At 46.5% G+C, this 25,398-nt stretch overlaps 9 protein-coding genes across 9 annotated transcripts; 4 read left to right on the forward strand and 5 right to left on the reverse strand.

Annotated features, from left to right (window-relative positions):
- Positions 1-705: 705 nt before the first annotated feature.
- N7484_008112 (Zn(II)2Cys6 transcription factor) lies at positions 706-3,052 on the reverse strand (the record flags this gene model as incomplete). The annotated part of the gene is made up of 5 exons (XM_057118499.1): positions 706-1,251; positions 1,315-1,535; positions 1,586-1,881; positions 1,932-2,903; positions 2,958-3,052. The coding sequence occupies 5 exons, from the start codon at positions 3,050-3,052 to the stop codon at positions 706-708; spliced, it is 2,130 nt and encodes a 709-aa protein (XP_056971534.1).
- Positions 3,053-4,370: 1,318 nt separating this feature from the next.
- N7484_008113 (putative MFS transporter) lies at positions 4,371-6,085 on the forward strand (the record flags this gene model as incomplete). The annotated part of the gene is made up of 4 exons (XM_057118500.1): positions 4,371-4,620; positions 4,688-4,800; positions 4,853-5,047; positions 5,102-6,085. The coding sequence occupies 4 exons, from the start codon at positions 4,371-4,373 to the stop codon at positions 6,083-6,085; spliced, it is 1,542 nt and encodes a 513-aa protein (XP_056971535.1).
- A 338-nt stretch (positions 6,086-6,423) lies between these two features.
- N7484_008114 (uncharacterized protein) lies at positions 6,424-7,474 on the forward strand (the record flags this gene model as incomplete). Its single annotated transcript, XM_057118501.1, has 6 exons — positions 6,424-6,517; positions 6,581-6,912; positions 6,972-7,033; positions 7,084-7,228; positions 7,305-7,372; positions 7,432-7,474. 6 exons carry the CDS (start codon positions 6,424-6,426, stop codon positions 7,472-7,474), a joined length of 744 nt encoding a protein of 247 aa, XP_056971536.1.
- Positions 7,475-8,442: 968 nt separating this feature from the next.
- On the forward strand, positions 8,443-8,754 carry N7484_008115 (uncharacterized protein; the record flags this gene model as incomplete). The annotated part of the gene is made up of 1 exon (XM_057118502.1): positions 8,443-8,754. The coding sequence occupies one exon, from the start codon at positions 8,443-8,445 to the stop codon at positions 8,752-8,754; it is 312 nt and encodes a 103-aa protein (XP_056971537.1).
- Positions 8,755-11,454: 2,700 nt separating this feature from the next.
- N7484_008116 (glycoside hydrolase family 76 protein) lies at positions 11,455-13,049 on the forward strand (the record flags this gene model as incomplete). The annotated part of the gene is given in 3 exon segments (XM_057118503.1): positions 11,455-11,554; positions 11,568-12,376; positions 12,486-13,049. 3 exon segments carry the CDS (start codon positions 11,455-11,457, stop codon positions 13,047-13,049), a joined length of 1,473 nt encoding a protein of 490 aa, XP_056971538.1.
- A 1,046-nt stretch (positions 13,050-14,095) lies between these two features.
- Positions 14,096-14,983, reverse strand: N7484_008117 (DUF1115 domain protein; the record flags this gene model as incomplete). Its single annotated transcript, XM_057118504.1, has 1 exon — positions 14,096-14,983. The coding sequence occupies one exon, from the start codon at positions 14,981-14,983 to the stop codon at positions 14,096-14,098; it is 888 nt and encodes a 295-aa protein (XP_056971539.1).
- Positions 14,984-16,331: 1,348 nt separating this feature from the next.
- On the reverse strand, positions 16,332-17,333 carry N7484_008118 (uncharacterized protein; the record flags this gene model as incomplete). The annotated part of the gene is made up of 6 exons (XM_057118505.1): positions 16,332-16,422; positions 16,474-16,693; positions 16,748-16,844; positions 16,884-17,060; positions 17,114-17,230; positions 17,295-17,333. 6 exons carry the CDS (start codon positions 17,331-17,333, stop codon positions 16,332-16,334), a joined length of 741 nt encoding a protein of 246 aa, XP_056971540.1.
- Positions 17,334-20,900: 3,567 nt separating this feature from the next.
- N7484_008119 (flavin-containing monooxygenase) lies at positions 20,901-22,828 on the reverse strand (the record flags this gene model as incomplete). The annotated part of the gene is made up of 3 exons (XM_057118506.1): positions 20,901-22,169; positions 22,220-22,510; positions 22,820-22,828. The coding sequence occupies 3 exons, from the start codon at positions 22,826-22,828 to the stop codon at positions 20,901-20,903; spliced, it is 1,569 nt and encodes a 522-aa protein (XP_056971541.1).
- A 1,015-nt stretch (positions 22,829-23,843) lies between these two features.
- On the reverse strand, positions 23,844-25,217 carry N7484_008120 (uncharacterized protein; the record flags this gene model as incomplete). The annotated part of the gene is made up of 4 exons (XM_057118507.1): positions 23,844-24,773; positions 24,825-24,968; positions 25,024-25,125; positions 25,179-25,217. The coding sequence occupies 4 exons, from the start codon at positions 25,215-25,217 to the stop codon at positions 23,844-23,846; spliced, it is 1,215 nt and encodes a 404-aa protein (XP_056971542.1).
- Positions 25,218-25,398: the final 181 nt, after the last annotated feature.

A 25,398-nucleotide genomic window follows, 5' to 3' on the forward strand; every position in this document is an offset into this window, starting at 1 on the left:
AAGATGTGTTCTACACTTACACACTGCAATTGGAATAACAATCCTCACTCTCAAAGTCAGATGTGAAATCTGACAAATTCCTTCTTATATGAGTAGCTCGGAATCGGTTCATCCTTTTACATCCGCATTGCCGAATTGTGGGTCCAAGATATTTCCGTGGTCCTGAGTCACTATTCAACTAGAGCGTTAAGGGGTTGACGCAATATGACTGGTCAGGAGTAAGTGGGGACCTGGTCACGGAAATATACCATTTCATCTTTCGGATTTATTCCTCTGCACCGTCGTCAGTCCATCATTGCTATTTGTTGAGGGTCCACTTTGCCCCAGTGTTAGAGCAGAGATCAATAATTTTTTTTTCAAAACTCTCGGATATACGTACCACTACATTGGCCCCATGGAGCCTAGAGAGGCCTCTTATATTGCCTAGACCAATTCGAAGAAACCAGTATTAAGCATTGGCGCTGGCTCCTTTTGGAGCGTGTGGGTCAACATGCCTACACACCTTAAATCATGCAGTGACTCTCTTTGGAATCAGATAAATTATGCACTTTTCATTATTCGACATGCCCTTCTGATATCTCGTACTGTGCCCTCCGAATTCTACGGTTCGCCGCGAAAAAACCGAGATGTGTACTGATCATACACCAGCCGCTCTGGATGATAGATATGCAAGATACAAGCCAACGACCTTCATGCGGACGTAGCTCATTGCATAAACAGGGGATCACTTGACTGATAGACAGAGAAGAATGCCTCCAAGTCCATGGTTGAGAAATCAAAATCCCACCCCATATCAGATTGAGTGAAATCGAGAAGGTCTTCGTTCGACCCACCAGATCGACCAGTTTCCGGTCCCTCAAGCTGAGGCAAACTCCATTGCGATGGTGATAGATCGGGACTTGGTCCCAATACAGACTTTGAAGGAAAGGCGAGGCCGTTCAGCGGTGCTTGTTGACTATCTGTGGTGTCCTGCGCTCGTGAAAGATAAGAATTGCTTCCGACACCGACAGCATTATTTCCCCCGGCTTTGGGACATTGTAACCATTCATAGGATGGGTTGATATTTCGCAGAGTTGTTTGAATAGCTGCTATAGAGCTGGAAATTGGGTCCCCCGGTCTCATTGTAGACAGAGTCTGCAAGGAAGCATATACCCATGGCAGGTGAGCGGCCGCAGCTGCAGTATCATGAATTAAATCGTAAATTAGTGTGAAGGCGGAGCTTCCGAGGAAATACCCATGGTATCGTAGTTGCTGTAACAAAAGTCCTAGTTAATGGCGTTTGGCCCCCGGTGAATGTTGAAAGAACTGACATACCCTAACAAGATCATTGACACGAGATGCTTCGCTCAAATGATGAATGGTCTTCCGTGCGGCCGTGAGGGTATGCTGGCATGCCTCATTTAACCAAGAGGGAATCTCTTTTGCGCGATTGGATGATCCAATGGCTTGACTAGCCGCCACCTTTTTTTGCCGCAGCAAGTGGCCGCGAAATATCAAGAAAGGGCGAAATGTCAACAGGAGTGTGTGATAGTACACTAAAAGCATTTAGCCACAATTGAAGACGCTGGGGGTCAGGGAAGCGTACGGGTTGTGAAAATCGTTTGCCGAATGCCCATAGAGCCTGTTTGTATACTGGCGTCAAGGCCAAATCCCATCTGTCGCGCGAATTCCTCATGTCCACGAAGATCATTGTTAATTGAACGTGCGACGCGCCACATGTGTAGCAAAGACTCGTGGTTTTGGCCGTATATTTCGTCGGTGGAGCGAGATATCGTTTTGCAGAGATGAACCAGACTTCGCATGAATGGATCTTGCGTATTTTCGATGGCGACATCTTTCAGCGACAGCGAGCTCGGACGGCCCGTGTGGAAGCAGAACCATCTATAGCCCAACTCAGCATACATACAATACTCACCAAGTGACGGACTTACGTTTCGAAAAGATAAAGAGACCAGAATGTAATTCTACGCATTTCGACCGTTTCTGGGGTTTGCACCTCACCATAAGGTACATCCTTGTGCAAACCAGCGGCGAGTGCTTTGCGAGCGGCCGATCCAAGATGGAGAAATGCAGAATTTGGCCGACCCTGCTCATTTTGGTAATTGGCGTGTGGGAAATTCTCGTCAGCGCAACCGCAATGAAAATAAAAGGAAAAGACGCAACTTATCATAAGCAATGAAATTTGAACAGTTTGAAGATTGACGACCTCGTCGTAAGATGTCAGCGATGCCTTTACCCGTTCATATAGAATATCGCCCCACGCAAAGTATTCTGTGCCTACAGCCGCAGTTGCCAACCCGAGTAATATGGTGGCCTGAGTGAGAGTGTCGGGATGTTTGCCAGGAAATGGATTGTACAATTGTTCCAAGCAGTTTTCAAAGTATGCTGGCGGATGATGAGGCGTCATATGATATAGCGAGGAAAGGAATCGTGTAAGAAACATCTTGGCAAGATCATAGGGCAAAAACATCACCGGCACGTCGCCCATACTGGATACTTTCCCTGCATCTTGAGTATCCGGCGTTCCAAAGAAGATACGACGGAAGCTGAAAAGATCCAAGCCAGCGCCTGCTTCATCAACTCCAGTTGATGGCCCCGGATGAGCAGTTGGATTGGCGATAAGGTCCCGATAGATGTGCTGCATGAGCGCAAAATGCGACGTCGGGCCATAATAGAGCTGCATTTGACATGATGGCGATGTCATATGGGTTGCTGAGACACTATTGGGGAAATTATTCATAACCGACGAGCTCCGCGGCCGGGAAGGCTGCATTGTGGAGTCAGGAGAAGCCCGACGCGCCTGGCCGTGACTGTGTGCCTCTCGATACTCATTTTTCTTCCTGCGATGTCGAATAAAATCTCTATACACACAGGGGGTTTCCCTCTGCTGACATGTTTTGCAACTGCGAAAAATAATTTAGCGGCACGCTAATTCATTAGGCGCGAATTGAGCTCACGGGTTTAGGCCATTGCAGCGGATCTTGCGCTTACGGCACTCCTGGCAAGCTTTAGAGATGCGCCAGCCCGAGCCAGGGGGGTTGGATTCCTCCATATCCGAAAGATCCTGCAAAGTTGGGCACAGATGTGCTGGCCACTATGTTGTACTGCAGTCGTTTGTCCGCTTCATCCGTATATATCCGAAGGTCACCTGACTGATGGGTCCTGGATCCCATTTATCCCTCTATCTGTTGATGATGTCTGGGTTCTCTTACAGTCGTTCTACCAATGGGAGCCACTCTACAATGGATCGAGGGGAAGCCTTTACGCAGAATACCATGCCAAGCTGGTTTCAATCTACGCGTTATTTTAACATCCAAAACGGCAAATCTCAATCCTTCACGTGACCAGACGTGATTGTCGGCATAATTTTGATGATGTAAGCTAGCTAGATTAGTAAGCCAGCACATAAGGTGTGCGCACAGAGATAGGAGAACAACCAGACAGACACATATTGAATCGAACACCCATAGGACCTTGATTGACCGCCCTGATTACGTGTTCCGACAGTGATTGGGTCAGTCTCTTCGCGCGGTTCTGCCCGTTTAAGAGTGAATTAGATGACTGATGAATCATCTCTGGGGGTGAAGTCTTTTCCAAATTGCACTCAGCCTCCATCAAGTAGGTCTGGCCCACTTCGGATACCCCGCACAGATATCAACTCTCAGATCCCCCGCAGGCGCTATTGCCAAGATATATGGCTTGATGACTATCGAGAAACGCGGCATTCAAGCGAGGAAATAACACCAAGATTAATGCCAGGAAACGTCTTGGCTAAGCCGAGATAGCTCACGGGCAGAGTAATCGGCAGTTATGGTTGGCGCATACCACGGAACGTGGAACTCTGATGATCACTCCAAAACCTGGGGAAACGAGATATGCCAGGGCCTATTTTGTGGGGACACCCCAGTAAGCGCTTATCAAATGATTTATACTCTAGAATTTATTAGGTGAGCCTGAAGTTAGCCATGGTCGACTGCAGCCTTCCTTCCTGGTGACCTTCGACCAGCAAGATTAGTTGCCAAGCACGGATTGAACCTTCACAAGCCAAATTGCCCACTGCCAAGGAATTCAAGGTGAATAGGTTTTCCACTTGACCGTGATTTCGCCATTTTGCCTTGGCGACGGCAGTTTCAGGCCTGGGGTATTTTTCTGAGCAGCCGGCTTCTCCGAATCTTCCCCCGCAACCCAAGATAGTCCTGGGTGGCCCTCCATCTGTTACACGAAGTATAAATGCCGCAGCTTGCCCGCTCTTCATCTGACCTAAGCATCCGTGTGGGCTTTTGGCTCCTTTGACTTCTCTGCCCGGGTTTCTTCTTTACGTCTCACAGTGTCATCAAGTATTGTTTATTCCCAAGGCAGAATTGCCCATGATGGCTAGCGATAGCGCTTACAACGAGAATATCATGGCCGAAAAGATGCATCAGGAACACAGGGAAACTGTGATTTCTGGCGTTTCCCACGACGCTGATGATGGAAACGTGGCAACTGACCAGTATGGCCGTCCATTGGTAGATTTGGACCGAGCGGCTGAGGCCCGACTGCGACTGAAAATCGATTTATATATTGTTCCTACCGTCGCACTAATGTATTTGTTTTGTTTCATTGATCGTGCGAACATTGGTGAGCATGGCCCAAGCATTGATTATTCGTTGTTGGCTTGCCACATTTGACTAATTGGCTGTGGTAGGTAACGCGAAACTGGCAGGATTCACCAAAGATTTGGGACTCGAAGGCTACGACTACAACATAGTACTGTCAATCTTCTACGTCGCATACATTTTATTCGAAATACCAAGTAATGTGAGACACTCCATCATGACAGCTGCGGATGATATTGATTGATCGTATCTAGCTTGCATGCAAGTGGATTGGACCCGGTTGGTTTTTGCCAGCTATCACGCTCGGATTTGGCATCTGCTCTGTTGGCACAGCATTCGTGACCAACATCCACAGTGCATCTGGTGTGAGATTCGTGTTAGGAGTCTTCGAAGCAGGTTTATTACCCGGTATCGCTTACTACCTTAGTCGTTGGTATCGCCGGAGTGAGGTGCGTGATGGTTTTTCATCTGGGAGATACCATCTAAGCTGACGCTTTTCCTAGCTTGCCTTTCGTCTGTCTTTGTATATTGTCATGGCCCCTTTGGCCGGCGCGTTTGGTGGGTTGCTGGCATCGGGAATCCTGAAGCTGGACCACTTCGGAAGCCTTCATAGCTGGCGTATGCTTTTTGCTATTGAGGGAATTATCACGATTGGGGTTTCTCTGGTGGCTTTCGTTACCCTAACTGACCGACCAGAGACGGCCCGATGGCTATCAAAGGAGGAAAAGGAATTGGCCATTGCTAGAGTCAAGTCTGAAAGAGTTGCAACCACCGAAGTTCTCGACAAAATTGACCTCCCCAAGACGTTGCGTGGAATATTCAGCCCTGTGACGCTCACCACTGCGTTCATTTTTCTTCTGAACAACATCACTGTTCAAGGTCTCGCCTTCTTTGCGCCAACTATCGTCCAAACCATCTACCCCGATGCGACCGTGATATCGCAGCAGCTTCATACCGTGCCGCCCTATGTTGTTGGTGCCTTCTTCACTGTCCTTTTCCCGTTCCTCAGTTGGCGGTTTGATCAAAGGTTGATCTTCTTCATCATCTGCCCTCCACTGATGATGACCGGATATATCATGTTTCTGGCCAGTGAGGACAGTATGGTACGATACGGAGCCACTTTCATCATTGCGAGCGGTGCCTTTGCATTTGGGGCACTCTGTACCGCTCATGCATCGGCAAACGTCGTGTCAGACACTGCTAGATCCTCTGCCATCGGTACCACTGTTATGCTGGGTAACCTTGGTGGCTTGATCTCTACCTGGTCATTCTTGCCATTTGATGGCCCAAATTATCACATTGGAAATGGACTCAACCTCGCGACTTCAAGCATGACCCTGGTCCTCGGGGCTTCTCTATGGATGTATATCACGTGGGACAATCGGAGGCGCAGAGCTATCGATGTCGACGCTGCGCTGGCCGGTCTCTCGCAGAAGCAAATTCAGGATTTGGATTGGCGAAACCCAGCCTTCCAATGGCGACCGTGATTGGCCTTGATCGTGTCTTTTGCTATGGTCCGTACCTTCTCGACCACGTCGCTTAGATTTCAATCGGCTACGTGTGGATTCTTCACACTATGTACTTCGAGGCAGCAATTTGTTATCTTCCATCAACTTCATAGTATTATCGAATGAAGTTTGCTTACCAGAGATACTGAATAAATATTCTTGATTGTCTAAGTACTTTCAAGCTTATGGGAATATGTCAAGTGGTATTTTGGAGGAGTGGGTCCACAAAGCCGGTTCCGGGATCAAGAATAATGGTATAATAAGCTCCAGACCTCTGACCATAGACTTTCCCAGTATCTTCGACATTCTGTATCGTCATGACCTGTGAAGCTTGCCGCACTATTCCCCCTGTGATTGCACACGGGTACAAGCCTAGGGGTAAATACGAAACTCTTGCTGGCCTGAAAACTTGTAAGTAAAAATGTCCCATGGGTCAAGAAAAGCGCATGGATTTTTGACATTGTCGGATGCAAGATGTCACTGGAAAGGTCGATTCTCAAATTGGTCTGGTGGACTTGTATGATGTTTTTGGCTTCGCCAACCAAACTCTGCAAGGTGCAGACCTCCTCGCTCGGCGATTGAATGCCGTCGTGTTGATACCGGATTTTTTCGAGGGTGATGCGCTGCCGCATGATGTAACCCCTGCGGATACAGATACGAAGCAGAAGATTTTAAATGATTTTCGGGCTACTAAAGCGAACGTCCCTCGGAATGTCGGCGTCCTGATGAGAGCCGTTGAGGAATACAAAACCAGATTTCCGTCAGTTGCCAAATGGGGTGCATATGGCCTGTGCTGGGGTGGAAAGGTGATTTCTGTGATTTTGAATTCCCCCCAAGAATAGCGTCTGACCTTAAAAATGCTCAGGTAACTGTCCTTGCGTCTGGTGCCGACACACCTTTTGCTGCGACTGGTCAAGTTCACCCAGGGTACGTGGAAGATGCTTAGAATGAACGGGCTACACGCTAACAGATTGCAGGTCCATGGATACAGCTGATGCAAAAGCGCTGACTATTCCCCATATTGTGTTGGCATCTAAGGATGAGCCGGCAATCATGGTCGGGGAATATGCTAGTGTGATTGCTAATGGAAAGGGAGGCCTGGTGGAGATTTACTCAAGCATGGTAAGCTCCCGAAATTTCCAGGGCTCACCAAAGAACACATGAGCTTGATCTGTTAACACATAGTTCCAAACAACAGTGGCACGGATGGATGGGTGCCCGGGCCAATCTAGAACGGGAGGAAAGCCGAGCGGAGTATACTCGTGGGTAAGTTTGCCAACTTGGGAGGCTTCAATTGTTGCTCATTAATTGATGTTTCGTCACAGATATACCCAGCTAGGAGAATTTTTTGAGAAGCATCTTTGCTAGAAGCGATAAGGAAACCTGATTATCCAGCCCGCGCTGGGATGCGACCTTAGCCCTGACTGGATAGATCCATGTGTTGGCAACTTAAACCTTTTGAATGTACCCAAAATCCAAACCTTGAAAAGGTCTTTCTCTAGTGCTCCGGCCGGGTTAGGCGGGATTACACCTGGTAATATCCACATACCTAAGTCTCTATGTATTTAGATTGATAATTCCGCAGAATTCTTGGAATTTCCGACGCTCTCGGATAATATTAAGAGTCCTTACCGGCAATCAGAGCAATCTTCTGTGCCCAGTGGCTGGGTTTCATCTCAAGACCGGGTAGATAGGTATTAGCCTTGAAACGCTAATCTCATGATCTTAGAAATTTCAAGGCCAATGGGATGCTTGAGTAGAGTGCAAACTCAGGCCTCGGGGTAGTTACCTCGATGGAGTATGGAACTCGGATTAATCAATCCAAATGAGTCACATTTCCAGAAATGATCACCTGGTGCTTTATGCACAGAGTATAAGATCATCAAAAAACATCCCCAGCCAAGGTACCGAGCACACAATTTTGGTCAATTACCTTAGCACTACAGACCGGCAAAGGAGTTTTGGGAAAGAAATTAACTTACATGTGTTAATACCAATTCCAGAAAATTGCTTCAATAATTTCCGTGACCCTGCTTGGAACTTAAAACTTGGAAAAGTGACGGTATGTTTTGACACCGACGCAACCCTCTCTAAACTGGGAAGCAAATTCATGCGAGGATCGACGGGCACGTAATCGGTACGTATAGACGCCGACTTTCCAGAGTCTCGGCGCAAGTACCACACCAGGAACTGCTCTACTTTTCTCTTCCTCTTCCCGGTAGCGGCCCGGTGCCGCGAAGGGAAAATACCAACAACTGCGATCCGGCTCGCAAATGTCGAGGGCTGTAGCGTAGAGCCCCAGAGTGTGAAAGGTGTACCGGCCAAGGGGAGCTCCTATGCTACTCAAATTACAACGGCACGTCCTCATCTCCAACGAAAATAGCACAAGCATTTCTCACCAGCCACCCGGAAGCACACACGCTTTGACTAGTGTCAGTGTCGCGGAAATTGAAAACAAGCAAGATATATGGCAGCAAGGTGATGAAGAGCAAACCCCACCCACTGACTATGCCCCTGGACAAATTGCCACCCTTACCCCTTCCGATGTACCACACAGCATGCTTCCTGCAAGTGAAAATGCTTTAGTGGTCATTGCGGGCTCCGTTGCGGCCTTGATCTCCCCGTTATCCAGCAGTATTTACCTGTAAACTATGACCCGGATCGCGCGAGAAATGGGTGTATCGGTATATCTGGATCAGCTTGACCATCACCACCTATCTAGTAAGAGCCTTGAGATCTTGTAACTAGGCACAAAGCTCCTGACAAAGGTTATTATTTTTTTCAAGCCTTGGCTCCATCTGTCATTTAAAGCTTCGTTGACTCCCAAGGGGGACACCTAGCATACTTGATTGTAATTGTGATTTATCTCTGCGCTAACATTGATTCTTGCGCTACAGACAACTATGCTGCCTTGTTGTTGCTCCGTTGTCTCCAATCCTCCGGAAGCAGTAGGACTATTACGTTGGGGAGTGCCGTTGTTGCTGACCTTAAAAAGCTTTCCGAGCGTGATAATAAACATACCGGAGACGCCGGTATTGGCGTAGCATTGGGTCTATCTGTTGGGCCCCTTATAGGCGGCCTGCTTGACCACTTCCTCGAATGGAGGGGCGATCTCTTAGTTTTTGGTCATCTTCTCCGGAACCTGTTTTGTGGTAGTGCTCATGGTATTCCTAGAGACATATCGAGCAGTTGTCGATAACGACTCAGTGATTCCTCCTCGCTGCAATCAGCCTGGGTGGGCTCTTATTGCACCTAACTATTGGTTTCGAAAGCCAACGAGCCCCCCCGAACTACTCCTCAACCCAACAATTGAAACGTCGCCCGGACCCCATCACTTCATTGTAGATTGCCATTCAGAAGGAGACTGGACTCATTCTTCTATATGGCGGTCTTGTGTTTGCGGGCTATATAGCAGTCTTAGCACTCTGACGACTCGGCTGACCATTCGTCATGACTTCAACGCGATCCGGATCGGCCTATACTATTTACCCTTGGGCATCGGAAGCATTTGTTCGCGATGGACCGTGGAAAACTGCTCGATTAGAGCTGCCAGCGTGAGCACGACTCCACGGCGTGCCGATCGAAAAGAAATCGTCAACAGGACATTGAGAGATCCAAAATTGAGCTCGCTCGTTTTTCAGTGACAATGCCGTTGATGTATTTTGTAGTTCTTTGAATTCTCACCTCTGGCTGGGTGATGGAATATCGAGCTTCACTTGCCGGGTGGATTGTGAATTTATTTTCAGTTGGGCTCTTCGACAACCGGTGCATTCAACGCCTTGAGCACCCTCGTAGTGGACAATAACTGCTCAAGTGCTGCGGCCGCCAACGCCGCCAATAATCCGTGTCGATGTTTGATGGGTGCTGGTACCACAGCCTTTGGGCCTCCTTTGATTGATGCTATCGGCATTGGATGGACCGGGACTGGAATTGCGATACTCTGGGTCATTTGCAGTCCGCTTCTGTGAGCCGTTCGAGCCCTGGGACACGGCTGGAGGAAACAGCAAGGTAACAAGCTAGGCAAGAAATGATGGAGTGGCTGAGTACGTTTGACGGGGTACATTCTGAAAGGACCCACCCACTCTTGACTGGAGCTCACTAATAAGTAGTGCATTATTCGGATAGTGCCGGATGCATGATTAGTACCGTCAAGCCTCTCATCTTGGCGGCATATTTCATAACGATTTCATTTCGGAGAAAAGAAATCCAAGTGTTCGGCCAGTTTTTTCCCCATGGGTATGCTTTATGTGCAAGTGCGGACAAGCTTCATGGACAAGACTCAAACTCACGCGCCACTTGTGCACATTCTCCACAACCTGGGTTCGGAACCGTCTTCGCTTTGAAACTGTTAGCGTGTGCCCCCGGACCACGTAGCCCTGCATGAACTAGCCAAAGATCGGGTTTAGTTAACGAATTTAGAATGAACTCCGCCGGTCGGCATTCGTGAACCTGTACTCCAGCATGTACGCTTCGTCTATTTCTCTCCACTATGCGGTCGCACTACTTTCGTATACATCTACCACGATAGCCCTTCATTCAGTACCGAGCAAAAATGTGTAAAGGAGTGTAGCAGCACCTGCTTTTGGTTGACCATCTCACATGCTTGACTTATTTAAGTTGACCTATCTGAATATTATATCAGCAAGACTCAGATGATATGCTTCACAAGAAAAGCACCGACAGTGTTTCAATGCGTAGAAACTTATGTATGAGAGCTCAAGTTTGTCTTGACGAGTTTCTCAATCCCAGAGCGCCGGGAGGAATCTACTCTTTTGATGAACTTCAGCTAAATTTGACATCGCGGATTCTAGAGGGTGGGACCATGTGCGAGAGATCAGGGACTCTGGCGAGGGCGGGGCTCGGCGTGAACAACCTAGACTCCAGTTTCATCATCCTCATACTTGCCAAAGACCCATTGTATCGATCTAAAGGACCCTGGTGAGAATTTCGATTCAATGTTCCCCTAGTCGGCTAGAACATCCAATCAACAAGCCCGAGAAAGCTTGACATGAAGCTTGGCGGACTCCACTGATTGGTTCCACTGCTCGGATGGCGAAGGCGCGTGTCCGCACCCCACAATAAAAGTTGACGACGCTAGCGCCGAGGATTACGCATGCGCCGCGCACTATATTTAATTCCCATGGCGTGAATTGGGTCGCCCGCTTTCATTCCTTGATCGTTCATGAAAAACTAGTTGGAAGATGTGTGATTCATAGTCGTGTCCTGGACTCCCACATTCGCTTCTGCAAGAGACCAACAACATTCGTTCTATACGACTGCTATTCGCTTCTTATTGGCAGACCCACCACGATTTCATGAGGGCGGCATAGGCTCTTCGACCTTTAGAGATGCACTTGCCTCGCCCCTGGCCTATATTGAACGGCCTCTTGGTCACACTTCTCTTATCGAAGTCAGTGTATGCGATTGATTTGGATATTAGTGATGAACGTGCGTCTCAAAGAAACTATTTCTCATCAAACCTCCCCATTCCCTCTATGTGGCTTACTGAATATACCCCTCCAACATGGAAAATCAAGCCGGCTGACCATTTGGGCTATCCAAATAGAATCCATCAAAGATGCCGCGAGCACATCGGCCTACGCCATGATGACTTACTATAAGGGCAACGAGACCGGCCATATTCCTGGAGCTTTCGCAAGCAAATGGTGGGAGGGTGCAGCGCTGTTTTTAGCCCTTCTTCAATACTGGCACTTCACGGGAGATACGACCTATAATGATAATCTCCGTGTTGGATTGGAGTGGCAAGCTGGTGACGATGACTACATGCCGACAAATTACAGTTCCTATATTGGGAATGATGATCAAATGTTCTGGGGCTTGGCAGCCATGACTGCTGCGGAGCTGAAATTCGCCGATGCCACTGATGTTGGCGACAACTACTCGTGGCTCTCCCTCGCGCAAGGTGTCTTCAACAGTCAGATCAAGCGATGGGACTCCGATACTTGTGACGGTGGACTGCGGTGGCAGATCTGGACTTACGAGTCTGGCTACACTATGAAAAACTCCATCTCCAATGGTGGGCTGTTCCAGCTAGCGGCACGCCTTGCACGATACACAGAGACCGAGACCTATGCCAATTGGGCCCAAAAGATCTGGGACTGGTCGATATCTTCGCCCCTTCTCAGCAACACCACCTGGAATGTGGCGGATTCGACAGTCACCACAAATGATTGTGCCACACAAGGCAATGACCAATGGTCGTATAACTACGGTACATACTTAATGGGTGCTGCTTATATGTATAACTATGTAAGTTCTACCTTGCCGTTATTGCCATCTGCCTAGGTGGTAAGATATTCCACAAAGAATGGCCCTTTATCCCATGCTATCTATTTCAATTTGTTCTAACTATATGTAGACAAACGGCAGCTCTGTTTGGCTCGAAGCAGTCGATGGTCTGTTGAACAAAACATTCACGCATTTTCTAAACGATGATATCCTGGAGGAAAAGCTATGTGAGCCAACCGAAGTCTGTAACGACAACGAAATTCTCTTCAAGGGCCTGGTTTCCTCTTGGCTATCATTCACGGCTCTTTTGGTTCCGTCAACCTATGACACAATTTTGCCGATCCTTCAAACTTCTGGACAGGCCGCAGCTAAATCATGCACCGGCCATAATAACAACACTTGTGGGGTAAGATGGTACAAGTCGACATATGATGGATGGATAGGCATGGAAGAAGAAATTAGTGCCACGAACATCTTCGTTGCGAACATGATTGCTTTCAACAGTTCGGCTCCAGTTACGGCGACTACTGGTGGAAATAGTACCAGTAACCCCAGCGCTGGTGAGAACGACACTTCTTCAACAACCACCCAATCTACTATCACCACAGGCGACAAGGCGGGTGCTGGAATTTTAACGGTGGTTTTTGTCTCGACATGGGTTGGCTTGATGACATGGACAATCCTAGGCGGATAAAGTCACAAATTAACAGCTGCGTGCATTGGCCATAATTAGTTTCTTTCTTTGACTGAGGACATTTGGTATTAATTTTGGAAGCCTTCTGGATGAGGTCGGGTACATACAGCGCCATATTCTTTGATTTCCAGACCATGCCTGTATTTTGTGACTGCTATGGATATCGTCATCACCGCGTAGACATTGAATGCAAAGTAAACAAAGTATTTTACATTATTTCTCTCCATCAAATCCTCTAAGGGGCTCGCATAGGTTTAGAAATTGGATTCTCCTGGCAATACGATTCGCAGGTGAATTGTCAGACGAATTCTAAACCGAGAAGGGAGAGCTGATAATCCAAAATAATACATAGATTGTTGAATCAACTATATATAGTGTAACTGAGCCAAGAATGACCCTACATAAGGGTTGAAAACAGCATTATGGATGTTTAAGGTAGTCTAGTAGACAGATCAAAATTCTTCAGTGCGGGCGAGACGACTTCGGAGTCCTGGTAGCTGAACTCCACCAACTGGACACAACTTTCTTCCATTCAACTTCAAGCTCCTGCTTCTCCTTCCTCCATATTATGCTGCCAACAAAAAGCTACGTACCAGAGACCTGGTGGTCGCTCTCTCCTCCAACACTGCAGGCTACCTTTCAATGGCTTCGGGCGAAGAACTGCCACCAACTCGTCCCCACGATCCATGATATTGGCCTGGAAGGTATCACGGTCAACTTCTACTCAATCAGCACTGCTTCTAAGAGCCGTCCCCTGGTCGGTGAATTCAAAGAAAAGAACATCATCTGCCCCATGACCATTGCCCCTTTTTCTGACTGCGGAAGAGCATGCAACATCAGAGTCTTTCTGGGTCTAGAAGACTGATAAAACGTCCCAGCGTGGAGCAGTGGGGTTGCCGGAGTGAGATATAGAAATATTTGCTGAGCCACGTTCATTTGCTACCATTGCAACAGTAGCGCAGCGATTATCCAGCATTCGGATATACAAAATCGAGACCTATGCTAGGACATGTGGAAGGACACGGCCTATGCCGGATTCAGACGACTCAAAATATAACCATTTCAAATGCTTCTTGGAGACCTTTTGCTCCTAACCACGCCTCTAGTGCCTGCATATCACCCCTATTGGCGCGTTGGCCTCCTCGCTCCCCAAGTGAGTCCGTGATTTCTTCCATCCCCGAAAAGACTCTCTGAACGCTCTCTGTCTGTCGGAACCTTTCGCTGACCTTTTTCTGATGACTCGGTATATCACCCCATGAATTTGTCTTGATGAAACTCATATAGGCGTCGATATCCGGTGATGAGCCCTCTAGACATAATACACCCGGCTTACCCGCCAGCACAAAGCCAGTCAAAGAATACCCAGGTGCAAGATTGACCATGTCATCTCGTTTCTTACGGGTTGACAGGGACGGAAAATAGAACCAAACCCTCACAATCGGGCCGTGGGGATTTTTCTGCAACCCCGAACCTTGAGAACTCATGGCCTGGGTCTGCTTGTTTCCAATGAAACGGCTGGCTTCTGCTTGGATGTATTCAATTGCCTCTAAAGTGTCACCTTGCGGGATGGAGACGGCAAGATCAGCCACTTCAGCTTTGGTCATCCAGTCGGGCTGGCGGAGTGAATAGCGCATCGATGGAGGCTGGTCAATTGTCTCGTGATCCTCACACTGTAATGGGACAGAAATATTGACTTGTATTGTCTTGTCACCATCTGGAATTGGCAGAGTAATGAAGAGGGAAATGGTCGAAGGAACATCAGGGGTAGAGACTGGGCTCTGACACCAATCTCGTAGTATCTCGATACATTGTGCTGTAGATTCGGAGATTTCCAGCTCCCCTGGCGATGGGAACATCGCGGATAGGAGGTCAATCATGGACAATTGGGACTCCATAATCTCCACCGGCAGAATTTCCGGTTTTCCAAATACCATCCTGAAAATCGGGTTCAATGAATTGAGCAATGTCGGAAGGGTGGAAGTTACGGCTGCATTTGACGACTCAATTGTTCGGAACAATGTGGGTCATTCGCGGGCGAGAAAGAATATCGAGGTTGTGTGCGTGAGGTGTCCACTTGGTTGTCTAGCTTCATTTCCAGGAATTCTCCATATATAGAGGCCAGAATCTTATAGGGGTCTATGGCTTCCAGGTGTGAACATGAAAGGATCACAAGGGACAAAACCTTGTGTTTTGTCAACTTGGCGCAAATTTTCCCCCGAAGACTCTTATCGACCCCACCCGTGGTTTTTACCCGATAAAGCCTCTCACATCAGGGAAAGGGCAACGATCTCCCTGAGTGTAAAAAAATAAATCAAAATCGACGGACGATATGATTTTAGTTGTTATGAGGTAGGAAAAAAGGTATTCGGCTTGTAGAGGTCAATGGTATCTAGCTTGCCCGATTACAAGAGAACTCAGATAAGTAGTTTGAGAGTGGTAAAGGAATTCATGAACTAAAACTAAGTACCAAAGAGAAAACCGCAGCACAAGTCAGGATTGGAGAAGAAGCAAAACATGTGGTGAGACTGGACTCCCGAGAGCAATAGATAACATAGCAATCCCAAGATCAAATTGGTAGAAGTACCTTGACGCCCATATACTCGCGTTGGTGCATGATTTTGCCATCAATCAGAACCTGATCGGCACCGACTTTGTTTCTCACCGTATCCGTTGGGTCTGTCGCGGTTGCGATTTGTATTTCACGCCATTGTCGATTTGTTAGTACAAGTCGTCCTAGCGACGTAAGTTTCTTGAACTCCTTATAGACACCTTGTTCTTCGATACAACCCTCTCTTTGAATGAGCGGTGATTCTGAGGGCCCGTCAGTAATTACCTTCAAGTTATTGACTGTGAAGAGACCACTCACCCTGAGCTGGGGTCATTCGCAGATTACACACTGAGCTATTGAAAAGCACCAGAGAAAGACGTGCTTCATGAGTCTGATCTACTGGGGGCTTAAAGACACGATGACGAGTGGCCTTAAAATGACCGCCAGAGACGATCTCAGTGTAGGAACTTAGGAGCTATATCTCTGATGGTCCTTTAGCCTTACTGGTTTAGGAATTACGAAGCAATAATTCGCTTCACATTCGCTGACATGATAGACAAAGTGACGAGTCATTAAATGAAGATTTAGTATAATTTAATCGCTGAAATTAAATATTCATACCATATCCCGTCAAAATACCCTGTCCTTTGTCCACCCTACTCTAGCCTACTACGGCATCCTTCCGTTCGATGATTCGTTGAGCTGAACATCTAGAAACTGAACAATAAAACAGCTCATAGCAAAAGCTGCTCAACTGGGAACAAGGTACCATTTTCAATTGCACCAGCATGGTTGCGTGCCACCAGTCCATAAGCAATTTGATACCTAGGAACATTAGTAAGTGGTAATATGAAAAATAATGATGATAAAACTTACTTATCAAGAAATGGAAGGAGCTGGTCCAGACCAGGAGTATTTCTCCAATCACGCATCAGGTCACAAACAATTCTGAACAAACCCATAAGAGTAACGCCCGCCTTTTCCATTCTTCGGTTCGCCTCGTCAGCAAGTCTCTCATTGAAAGTGCTGCTAGCATCGGTGTTTGCGAAAACTTCATACCCCTCATCAATAAGCGAGAGGGCCAAGAAGGTCGTGCCTATTTTGTCAGAAACACTTTCATTCACACCCGATAGAAGATATGGTGCCTTACAAACTTCAGTCACGATTCCACCGATGATGAGCTGCTTCTTTCCAGTAGCACGAACAGCGGCGCGGAAATCGGCATTATCCCAGGCATTGACCTCTCCCTGGCGGTGGACGAATGTAGCATTAGGATGCATTTAGACAATCTCCTTTAGCATGAGACCGTTAGGTCCGACGTCAGAGGAAGTGGTCAGGACAGTTGGCAGGTTGAAGATATTGCCAATGGCTGCATGGCCGATCATGTTGTTGCGAAAGTCGTTAGTTCCGAAGTCACGGACTAGAGACGCTAGACCAACTTGGTGATCAATTACGAGAAGAGCCTAGTCTTGTCAGTTTCTTCTCAGATGCTAAACAATGAGAGGGGCAGACTTACTGCGTTGTCTTTGTCAAGTCTGTTCCATGCTTGCACGGAAATAGAGATGGCCAGCAAGACTGCAGCTTGGATTCCTTTAGAGAAGAAAATTTTGGAGCCGTGAAAGGCTGCAATTATCTTTGAAGTTCCGAGACTATATTTCTAGTGGCTTCAAATTCGGGGATGGACCTGAGCTTTATACCTTGGACCAGAACCCCTCACGTTGCTGTCTCCGGTCCATGGATTGGTCTATAACGCCTTTAGAGAGTAAATTGAATTCTTTCTGAGACTGGAGAGCTCTCCTCCAAGGCTGCTTACTCTTGGTTTTGCCATGATACCATATTTTGAAGACCGGATTCCTTGGCCTGCAGAAGCGAGTGCGCTCCAAGGACAATTATCGCCGGTTTAGGATAGTGGTGGCAAGTTTGCGATTCGCACCAATTCCTTGACAAATGATAATTCTCAATTTCGAGGAGAGACCCCTAATAAGTTGAGTCTAGTGGCGTTTCATTGGACTTTCCACTAGTATTACGAAATCAATGAGTAGATTTATTAGGAGCAGGTGTGAATATCCAGGTGTTCTTTGTGTTCATTAAAATCATTGCAAATATGGGACTATTTACAGCAATGAAAATAATACACAAACAAGACATGCGGAATTTGCTTTCTCTACGAACGTATGAGATGCAACGTGCGTATCAGAATGATATGATTGTGTGTGATGAAGAAGAGAGAGTCTGAGTCTATCTAGAGAGAGAGGATATGGTTGTGTCGGCATATATTAGATGATGTAAGCTACCTAGATCACATGATATTAATAAGCACACACATAAGGTGCGTGCTTGGAGATAGCAGAATGGACAGACAGACACATATACTCGAGGGGACACCCATTGGTCGCTGTTCCACCGCCTGATTACGTATACGGACAGGTTGTTGTGGTCACCTGACCTAACACTTTCCAAGTTGGCCTTTATTACACCTTAGAGCCCTTCTACCCCTAAAGGTCTATAGGCCAGCGGCCGACTTCATGTCGTAACATCCACGAATAAATCCCGCCCCCAGCTATAAAGTACAGGGTCCACATGATACAATATGTATTATACAAAAGTTGATAAGCGTTCGGTCATCATCGAACCGGCATGACCCGCGGATGCTGGCATCTGCAGGGTTCATAGCTAGCGTGATTGGTATCTGACAAAGCACGGGCTGAGTTATCCGTCAGCCTGCATGACAGCGCGAACTCAGGCACTCTGAGCTAATCACGGCACCCGTTCGTACCGCCACCGTGTCAATCTCGACTAAATTCGCCAGAAGTCAAACTGTCTACTCAACGTGAGGGGAGGCTAATTCGATCGATTGATAGTGTTACATCCTAATGCCAAGGCGCGATGAGGTCTCTCTCACCGTTTCACTGCTCTATCCCAAAAATTTTTAGGGATTGATGACCATCACTCTCTTCGCTTTCTTTGCTACCAATTAATGACGTGGGATGGTTAAAATTGAAGCTGTGGATACTCTTAGGCTTACCTCTTTATTATCTATCTAGGCTGGCCAACGGGTTGTCGGAATTCTTGGCGTGAGTTCAGGGTTCCGATGTCGGAACTTCGCCGGCGGTCGACTAGGGCATATGTCAGATTCTCTTCTTTTCAATGCGAAAAGTAGAGCAAAGTTTTTTCCCTTTTTTTTTTTTTTTTTTTTTTTTTTGAATAATAATTGGTGAGCTGAGTAAACAATCAATAGCTAGACCTTCCGCTTCTCCCATTTGACCATTTTTCGTCCTTAGACTGGCAATATGGCCTTTGACTTCACGAACTCATCTTTGATTGACGTTCCCGTAGAGTCATTATTTTAGGAGTCAGATAAGTGGAAGAAAATGAAACTCTCACCACCCTTCAACCCTGTTTCCACAAGCCTAGCCACTCAGCCGAGATCTATGGGAGAAGTTTCATGAGACCGGCCAAGCAGAATAAAATAGTATGAATCGAAGACGCTATCGTTGTCATCTAAAGAAGAATGTAGCAATAGACACATATAGAACATGATAGATATCCATAGTAGTATCATAGGAAATACGCTTCAAATTCAAGAATTGCTAAGGCATTGCTTTGACGAGCTCTTTCCTTTCGATCGTCTGTCATGGAATTGCTCTGCCATAGAGTTGCCTGCATCAAAGTGTGAATTATCTTAAGTATCATAGTGTGCTGCACCTTTCCTTTCAGTATCACGCATAATTTCGCCAGCCATGTTATCCAATTCGATGAAGCTGCCATGGATCCGAATCAGCACAAATTGATCTGTTCAATTTAGAATTCCGACCTAATTTGGCAACCTCCTGCTGCATACACGATTCAAAGTATAAGGCTATAGGGCCTTCAAACATCGTCTCGACCCAACTTCTCTGGAGGATCATGATAGATAGCTATTCTAGGATTGCGGATCTCTTGGCTTAAGGGACAATCTGAGTAGTTGACGGGCTGGGGCGCTCGCTACACTGAAGCGTGTATCGTTCATTTGAGTCATGGCCGACGGGACTTTAGCTAGCATTATACAAAAGCCTTCTTCATTATGCCGGTATACCATTTCATTCATTTTGAAGTACACCTTCCCGTTCGTATTATATAAACAACGGCATAGCGATGCGCCGCAGGGGCCAAAAACATTTTCAACAGCTTAGGATGGTAAATACAACGACAAACATGCGATCAAGATCTTTCTGCGGGATATCTCCGTGGGAGAGAGTTCCGAGAGGACGATGTTATTTGGAAATGACATCTGAAAAGGGCGCTCGATGCTGATCCCATTCTAAGAAAACTCATTCATATTGACATCGTGGGTGGTCACTGCAGGTGCATCTATTCGGCAACAATGGGAAGGATATCATCTAAGCTTTTGGTTGTTACCACAATGTAATTAAAAGGAGCGCTTCTAGGCAAGATAGTGGGTACGCTATGGATAACTAAGGAAAGGCGTTAAGAAAAGTCTTTTTGATATTTTCAAGGATCACCACTAACCTGACCTCAGTTTCTAACCCCTAATGCATTCGTGATTATTTGAATCAATGTCGAAACCCTTTTCTTGGAATGCTGCAAAGTTGGGTTGTAACACTGCCGTGACAGTAGCCAAACCTCCCGTTTCAAGGGTATGCCTAGTTAACGTCCCGACTCTACCAGAATCAAAAGAGACACACGTTGCTTTAAGCAACCATTGTGACACCCAAGTGAATATAAGCTGTCATTCGCTTTATGAAATTCCATTTTCTTCACAGGGATCTAGGCGCAGACTGCTCGCTTAAATAGAGTTCGGCCTTTCATTACATGTATTAACAAATTCCGAAGAATAGTTAAGTCCCCTCAAGGGTTAGACTGTATCCTTTGGTAACCTTATCCTGACTAATCCAAGTCAACCTCTTGTTCCTTGCCTAGTCCCTAACCTTGTCTTAACAAATGGTGATAAAATAACCCGCGGGTTCTACCGAGGCCTATGTATAGTGATAGGGAGGAGTCTAAGTACAGCATATGAATATAGATGAAACCTACTAACTAATCTACCATAGATCCAAAGCTAAAGCATCATAAAATCTAAGGTTCCATCATGAGCACGACTGATCTGGTCTTACGGAATAAATTTCCTTTAGAGGGGAAAAATGCCATGCTCGCTTTCTAAGTACCACACGAGCTGAGCAATGACAATTTGGCAATTTGGACTACTACATGGAAAGTGCTAAACTATTCTCGTACCATATCGCACATTTGACAAGTGAGAGGGTATTCACAAGTTGCGCTCGATGTCGCAATATCATGTCTCATTAACGTTGGCTCTCCAGTCTCTTGCGGAAAGCTTCTTCTTCTCTAACAATCTCTAATGGAAGTGTTTGCCCCACCCCGAAAAGGATAAAGATCGCCCACTTCCAACGGAAAGGATTCACCAAAACAAGGAAAACGAACCAGTATAGTAATTCTGTATATGTGAAGAAGTCGAATGCTCCTGGTGGAGCTCCCTGCTTCATCCAGCGAGTGAAGTCTATCCAGGTCTTCATTCGACCTTCCGTGGGCTGAGTGAGTGGATCAGTCAGAAACATAAGCAGGAATCGGGTGTAAATTCCGATATGTATATTTCCAACCGTTCCGATAGCATTGACGTAGGTGCTGTTGTTTGCGCATATGCTAAGGTGTTTGGGTGGGAAAACCTGGAGATACCAATCAGGAGGGGAGTAATCCTCCTCAAAGGAGTCCTCGGGAAGAAATGATAGCGATGGTCGTTTGAAACCAGTTGCCATAATAATGATATCGCCTTGAATGATCTTCTCGCGACCAGGTCCACCCTTAGGTACATCTTTAGGTCGGTGGTTGAAGAGAATACCGTTTTCTTTCACTGAAGAAATATCACCGCGTAGCCAACGTGCTTTGCCCTCTCGAATGAGTTTAAAGAGGTCAGAGTTAGCCATAGGAGTTGTGGTGAATAGGCCGCTCTCAGGGGCGATGTCTTGTAAATCACGATAAAAGAATTTGTGAAGAAGCCACTCGGGTACCCATGCCAAAGATGTCTCTTCTCCCCAGATGTTACAGGCTAGCAAGCTTTGTACAAGGACGTTGCGTGGAATGATCCATTTGTCTGATCGCGAGAGAACGTCGATCTCGGCAGCTCCGGAGTGAACTGCGAATTCCAGCGCTTCAATGGCGCTTGCACCGCCTCCAATGATCAGAGCTCTCTTCCCTTCGATGTCCTTGCCGTCGAGATCTGAGGAATGGCAAATGGTACCCTTAAATTGGTCTTGATCAGGCAAAGAGGGCATTTGAGGGTCTCCACAAACCCCGACAGCAGTGATAACTCCGTCAAAACTCCCGTATTTCTCTGGGTGGTCATTGATAACCCACTTGCCAGATGACTTTGCCTTTTTGACGGATGTGACTGGTGTCCCAAACTCAGTGTGCTCATCTAATTCATATCGCTTCCACAGTGCAACAATCTGGTCGCGAATTTCGTGTTGGGTCGGGTACGCGTGTTTGTATCGCACGGTCGGGTGGAATCGATACATGATGCTGTTGATTTGCAATGCTGATGTAGAGTTCACGCGCTATTGACCATGAGCGACCGGTTAAAAGATATACCGATACTTTGACTTACACTCCAAATACCCCCCAACCCCTTCTCTTTACCGCGTGCCTCGAATATTTTCACCTCAAAGCCATGGCTGACACAGTGCGCTGCTGACGAGATGCCCGTCAAGCCGGCACCAATGATAGCAATCTTTCTCTTTGGCAGACCCTGGAAGGACTTCGTTTGGTGCCGAGAGGGTCCGAAGATCCACGCAAAGAAGGTTTGCGTGAGGAAATAAAATATCGAGAAAATAGAGAGTAAGGGGTTCGTAATGCACAAAGTGAACAGTGACTGAGCCATGTTTCCGCCGAGACAGTCCTAGGCATGTAGTATACACGATTATCAGCAAACGAAGGAGCGCAATTAGACAAACAGAGATGCGAGACTAGCTTCTACCGAAGCTATAGATAAATACGAACGAAATGACGTTTTCATAGGTCATCCGAGGCAAGCTGTGCAATCGAACCAGTTCGTACATCCCGCGGATGACGTCAGAAGGTGGTTTCATTCCAAGGCCCACTTCCAAGCCCAAGCACTGAATGATGCTGTCCTTTTCCCAGGCGGACCTTCCAAGGCCAAAAGTGTAGACTTGTTTACAGATAAAGAAAATCCTGGCCTTCGACTCACAAAGCACATGTGGCGGCTAACTATGAACGATGCATGAATAACAGACCAGACTCACCATCCAACAACTGCATTATTCTAGATTGACCGTTTTAATATATCTTCTCACTTAGTTGTCAAACAGGAATTTCTAGCTGCTGTTAATATCGTCGACCGTCATGAACATTGGTAAAAACCAAAAAGTATAGACTAATATTTTCCTAACACTTTCTGCTCTGGATGACTACCTAAGGTAGACTAGACCTAGAGTTTGTCCCGTTCATCAAGTCGAACTGTCGTTACCGCAATGGCACAGTAAGTACCTGCATTGGAAAACCTATTTTTCGTCGATCAATTTAAATTCCTAATTTTCCTTAATCAGAAATCAGCGAAACTAATTGTCACTATCTTCAGGCTTTTTTTTTTCATTTCGTTTTTTTGCGCCTCTATAATTGTGTATGTCTATCCAATTTGATGGTTATACAATATCTATCTCGTCAGCTTATCTCCGGATATTCCCGGTTATGAGATTCCTTAGCTCACAAGGACTTGGTTATTCCCCTTGTACTTAGACTGTCCTGATACTTCTTTTTCATTCTAAAACACCTAGGCAGTAACAAGCATATGAAAGACCAGCATATTATCTCTTCTGCTAATGGTTGAGCGACATACCGGGAAACAGAGCCTCAACTTCAAGCTGGCGCTTCGTCCGCCGCATTAGGAAAGCCAGCCCACCTTTCACGAATTCCACTGAAGTTAATTGGTGTGTTTTTAAATTCAGCAAATCAGCTATCTTGAAGACAACGCGTGTCAATATACTTGAGCCTCTTGTGGCGCCGTTAGCTAGCGTTCGAGGTATGGCCTCCCGAGAGGGCCTACGTAGCCAGAGCCGTGAGCCTGGGCGCACATTATTAGACGATCCTGTTCCAAAAGCGCCAACTCAAGATTGAATTCATTTATTCGATGATAGACACGCTTTATAAAACTTCTGTGTAACAATGGTTCACAGAAACCTTTTCCCAAAGTGTCTTAACAATAACACTATCCACTAGAAGGTAGCATATGCTCGATACAAGGTCAAACCAACGTCCGTCGAAAATTTCAACTCTGCGTCTTTTGCAGCGAAGTAAACACTTCCTTCACTAATGTCGTGGACTGATCCATCGCTCACATCCATTTTCCCCGAACCTTGAGTGACAACCAAGATACTGGGGCTTTGGATTACCCGGTGAGCTTCAACTCCCTTAGGAGGGAGGGTAACGCCCAGAACATTAAATTCACTAATTGGCGGGGAGTATTCAGTGGTCCGTCCTTTCAATCCAACCTGACTTGTCTTCTTCAGAAGTACAGATTCTTCCGGGCTGTGTGGTTTAAATGTAAGAGCTTGCGCAAAAAGTTCAATATCATCACGATCGGGACGTGGACAGAATCCTGTGTTCAAGACATTGTCAGATCTCGCCATGCACTCCATAATATCTCCAGATAGGTATGCATGGATACTATCAGCTGGGACGCATATTGCCTCCCCAGGCTCCAAGATCATGTAGTTCATTAAGAGTGTAGCGACCAAGATTCCATTGTCCGATTTGGAATATTGCTCGTTAAGTCGACGAAGAAGTGACGGAATTCGGTGATCATCGTCAAATTCTGACAGAGGGCTATTTTGTAATTCTGTGATTGTATCTGATACGGATTCTGGGGACATGCTGAGCATTTTGGTACAGAGTTGTCGTAAGACCTCATCATTAAAGTCAGTGTGCTCTGGCACAATTGACTCCAGTGGCTTCAGTCGCATAAGCTCAGCAATTTCATCCAGACGTTTGAATCCAACGAATGCCTCAAAGCGAGACAATGCGATCGCAATTTCGGGCTTGTGATTTGTGTCGCCAAACTTTTCCGGGTCTGTCTTGTGTAGTTGCTCGGCTAAAGTTTTATCTGGATGGATTTGAAGTGGAAGTGCTTTCTGAAAAGATAATATCTGATCATAATTAGTCCTTGTCGTCTTCCCTGATCATATAATATATCGCACCTTCGGAAGGAAAGGAATATCCGGGCCATATCTCCGGCAGATCGACTCCCCCACGAGATGGGGATTATTTTTGAGATGATCTAGAAGAGGTTCTCCTGTAGCAAGAACCCGCGATGGTACAGTAGGGTATGTACCCATCCACATCTTCACGATATCAGCATTCATTGTCAGTTTCGTACTGATAAGAAAGGCTGCTCACCTCGGAATAGGTCTCGGAGCTGTCCAGCTCTCCTGCATCAGGCATGTGCGACCATAGCTGACCTGCCAGAGAGTCCTTCCCTAATTTACCCCATGGATCATGCTAGGGTTTGTTCTTAGACTTGGCACGTATTCTCACATCGCGAAGCGCCTTACCTTGCATTCGCAAACAAGTTTCAATACTCCGTCAGCCATATCTGCTTGAAGATGTTTGCTAGATTCGTATATTTGTCGTAAAACACAATTTCAACGTCACTATTTAATTGAGGGCCAATTTGGTTGTATTTAGGTGATGTTAACAGCTTAGTAACAGGGCCTATTACATACTTCTGTCGTCATCTACCGTTTTCATTGAACAGGTGTCGGCAAGCCGGAA

The sequence above is a fragment of the Penicillium longicatenatum genome (genome assembly GCF_028827895.1).
Source record: "Penicillium longicatenatum strain IBT 33135 chromosome Unknown contig_4_segment0_segment0, whole genome shotgun sequence".
Taxonomy (NCBI): Eukaryota; Fungi; Ascomycota; class Eurotiomycetes; order Eurotiales; family Aspergillaceae; genus Penicillium; species Penicillium longicatenatum.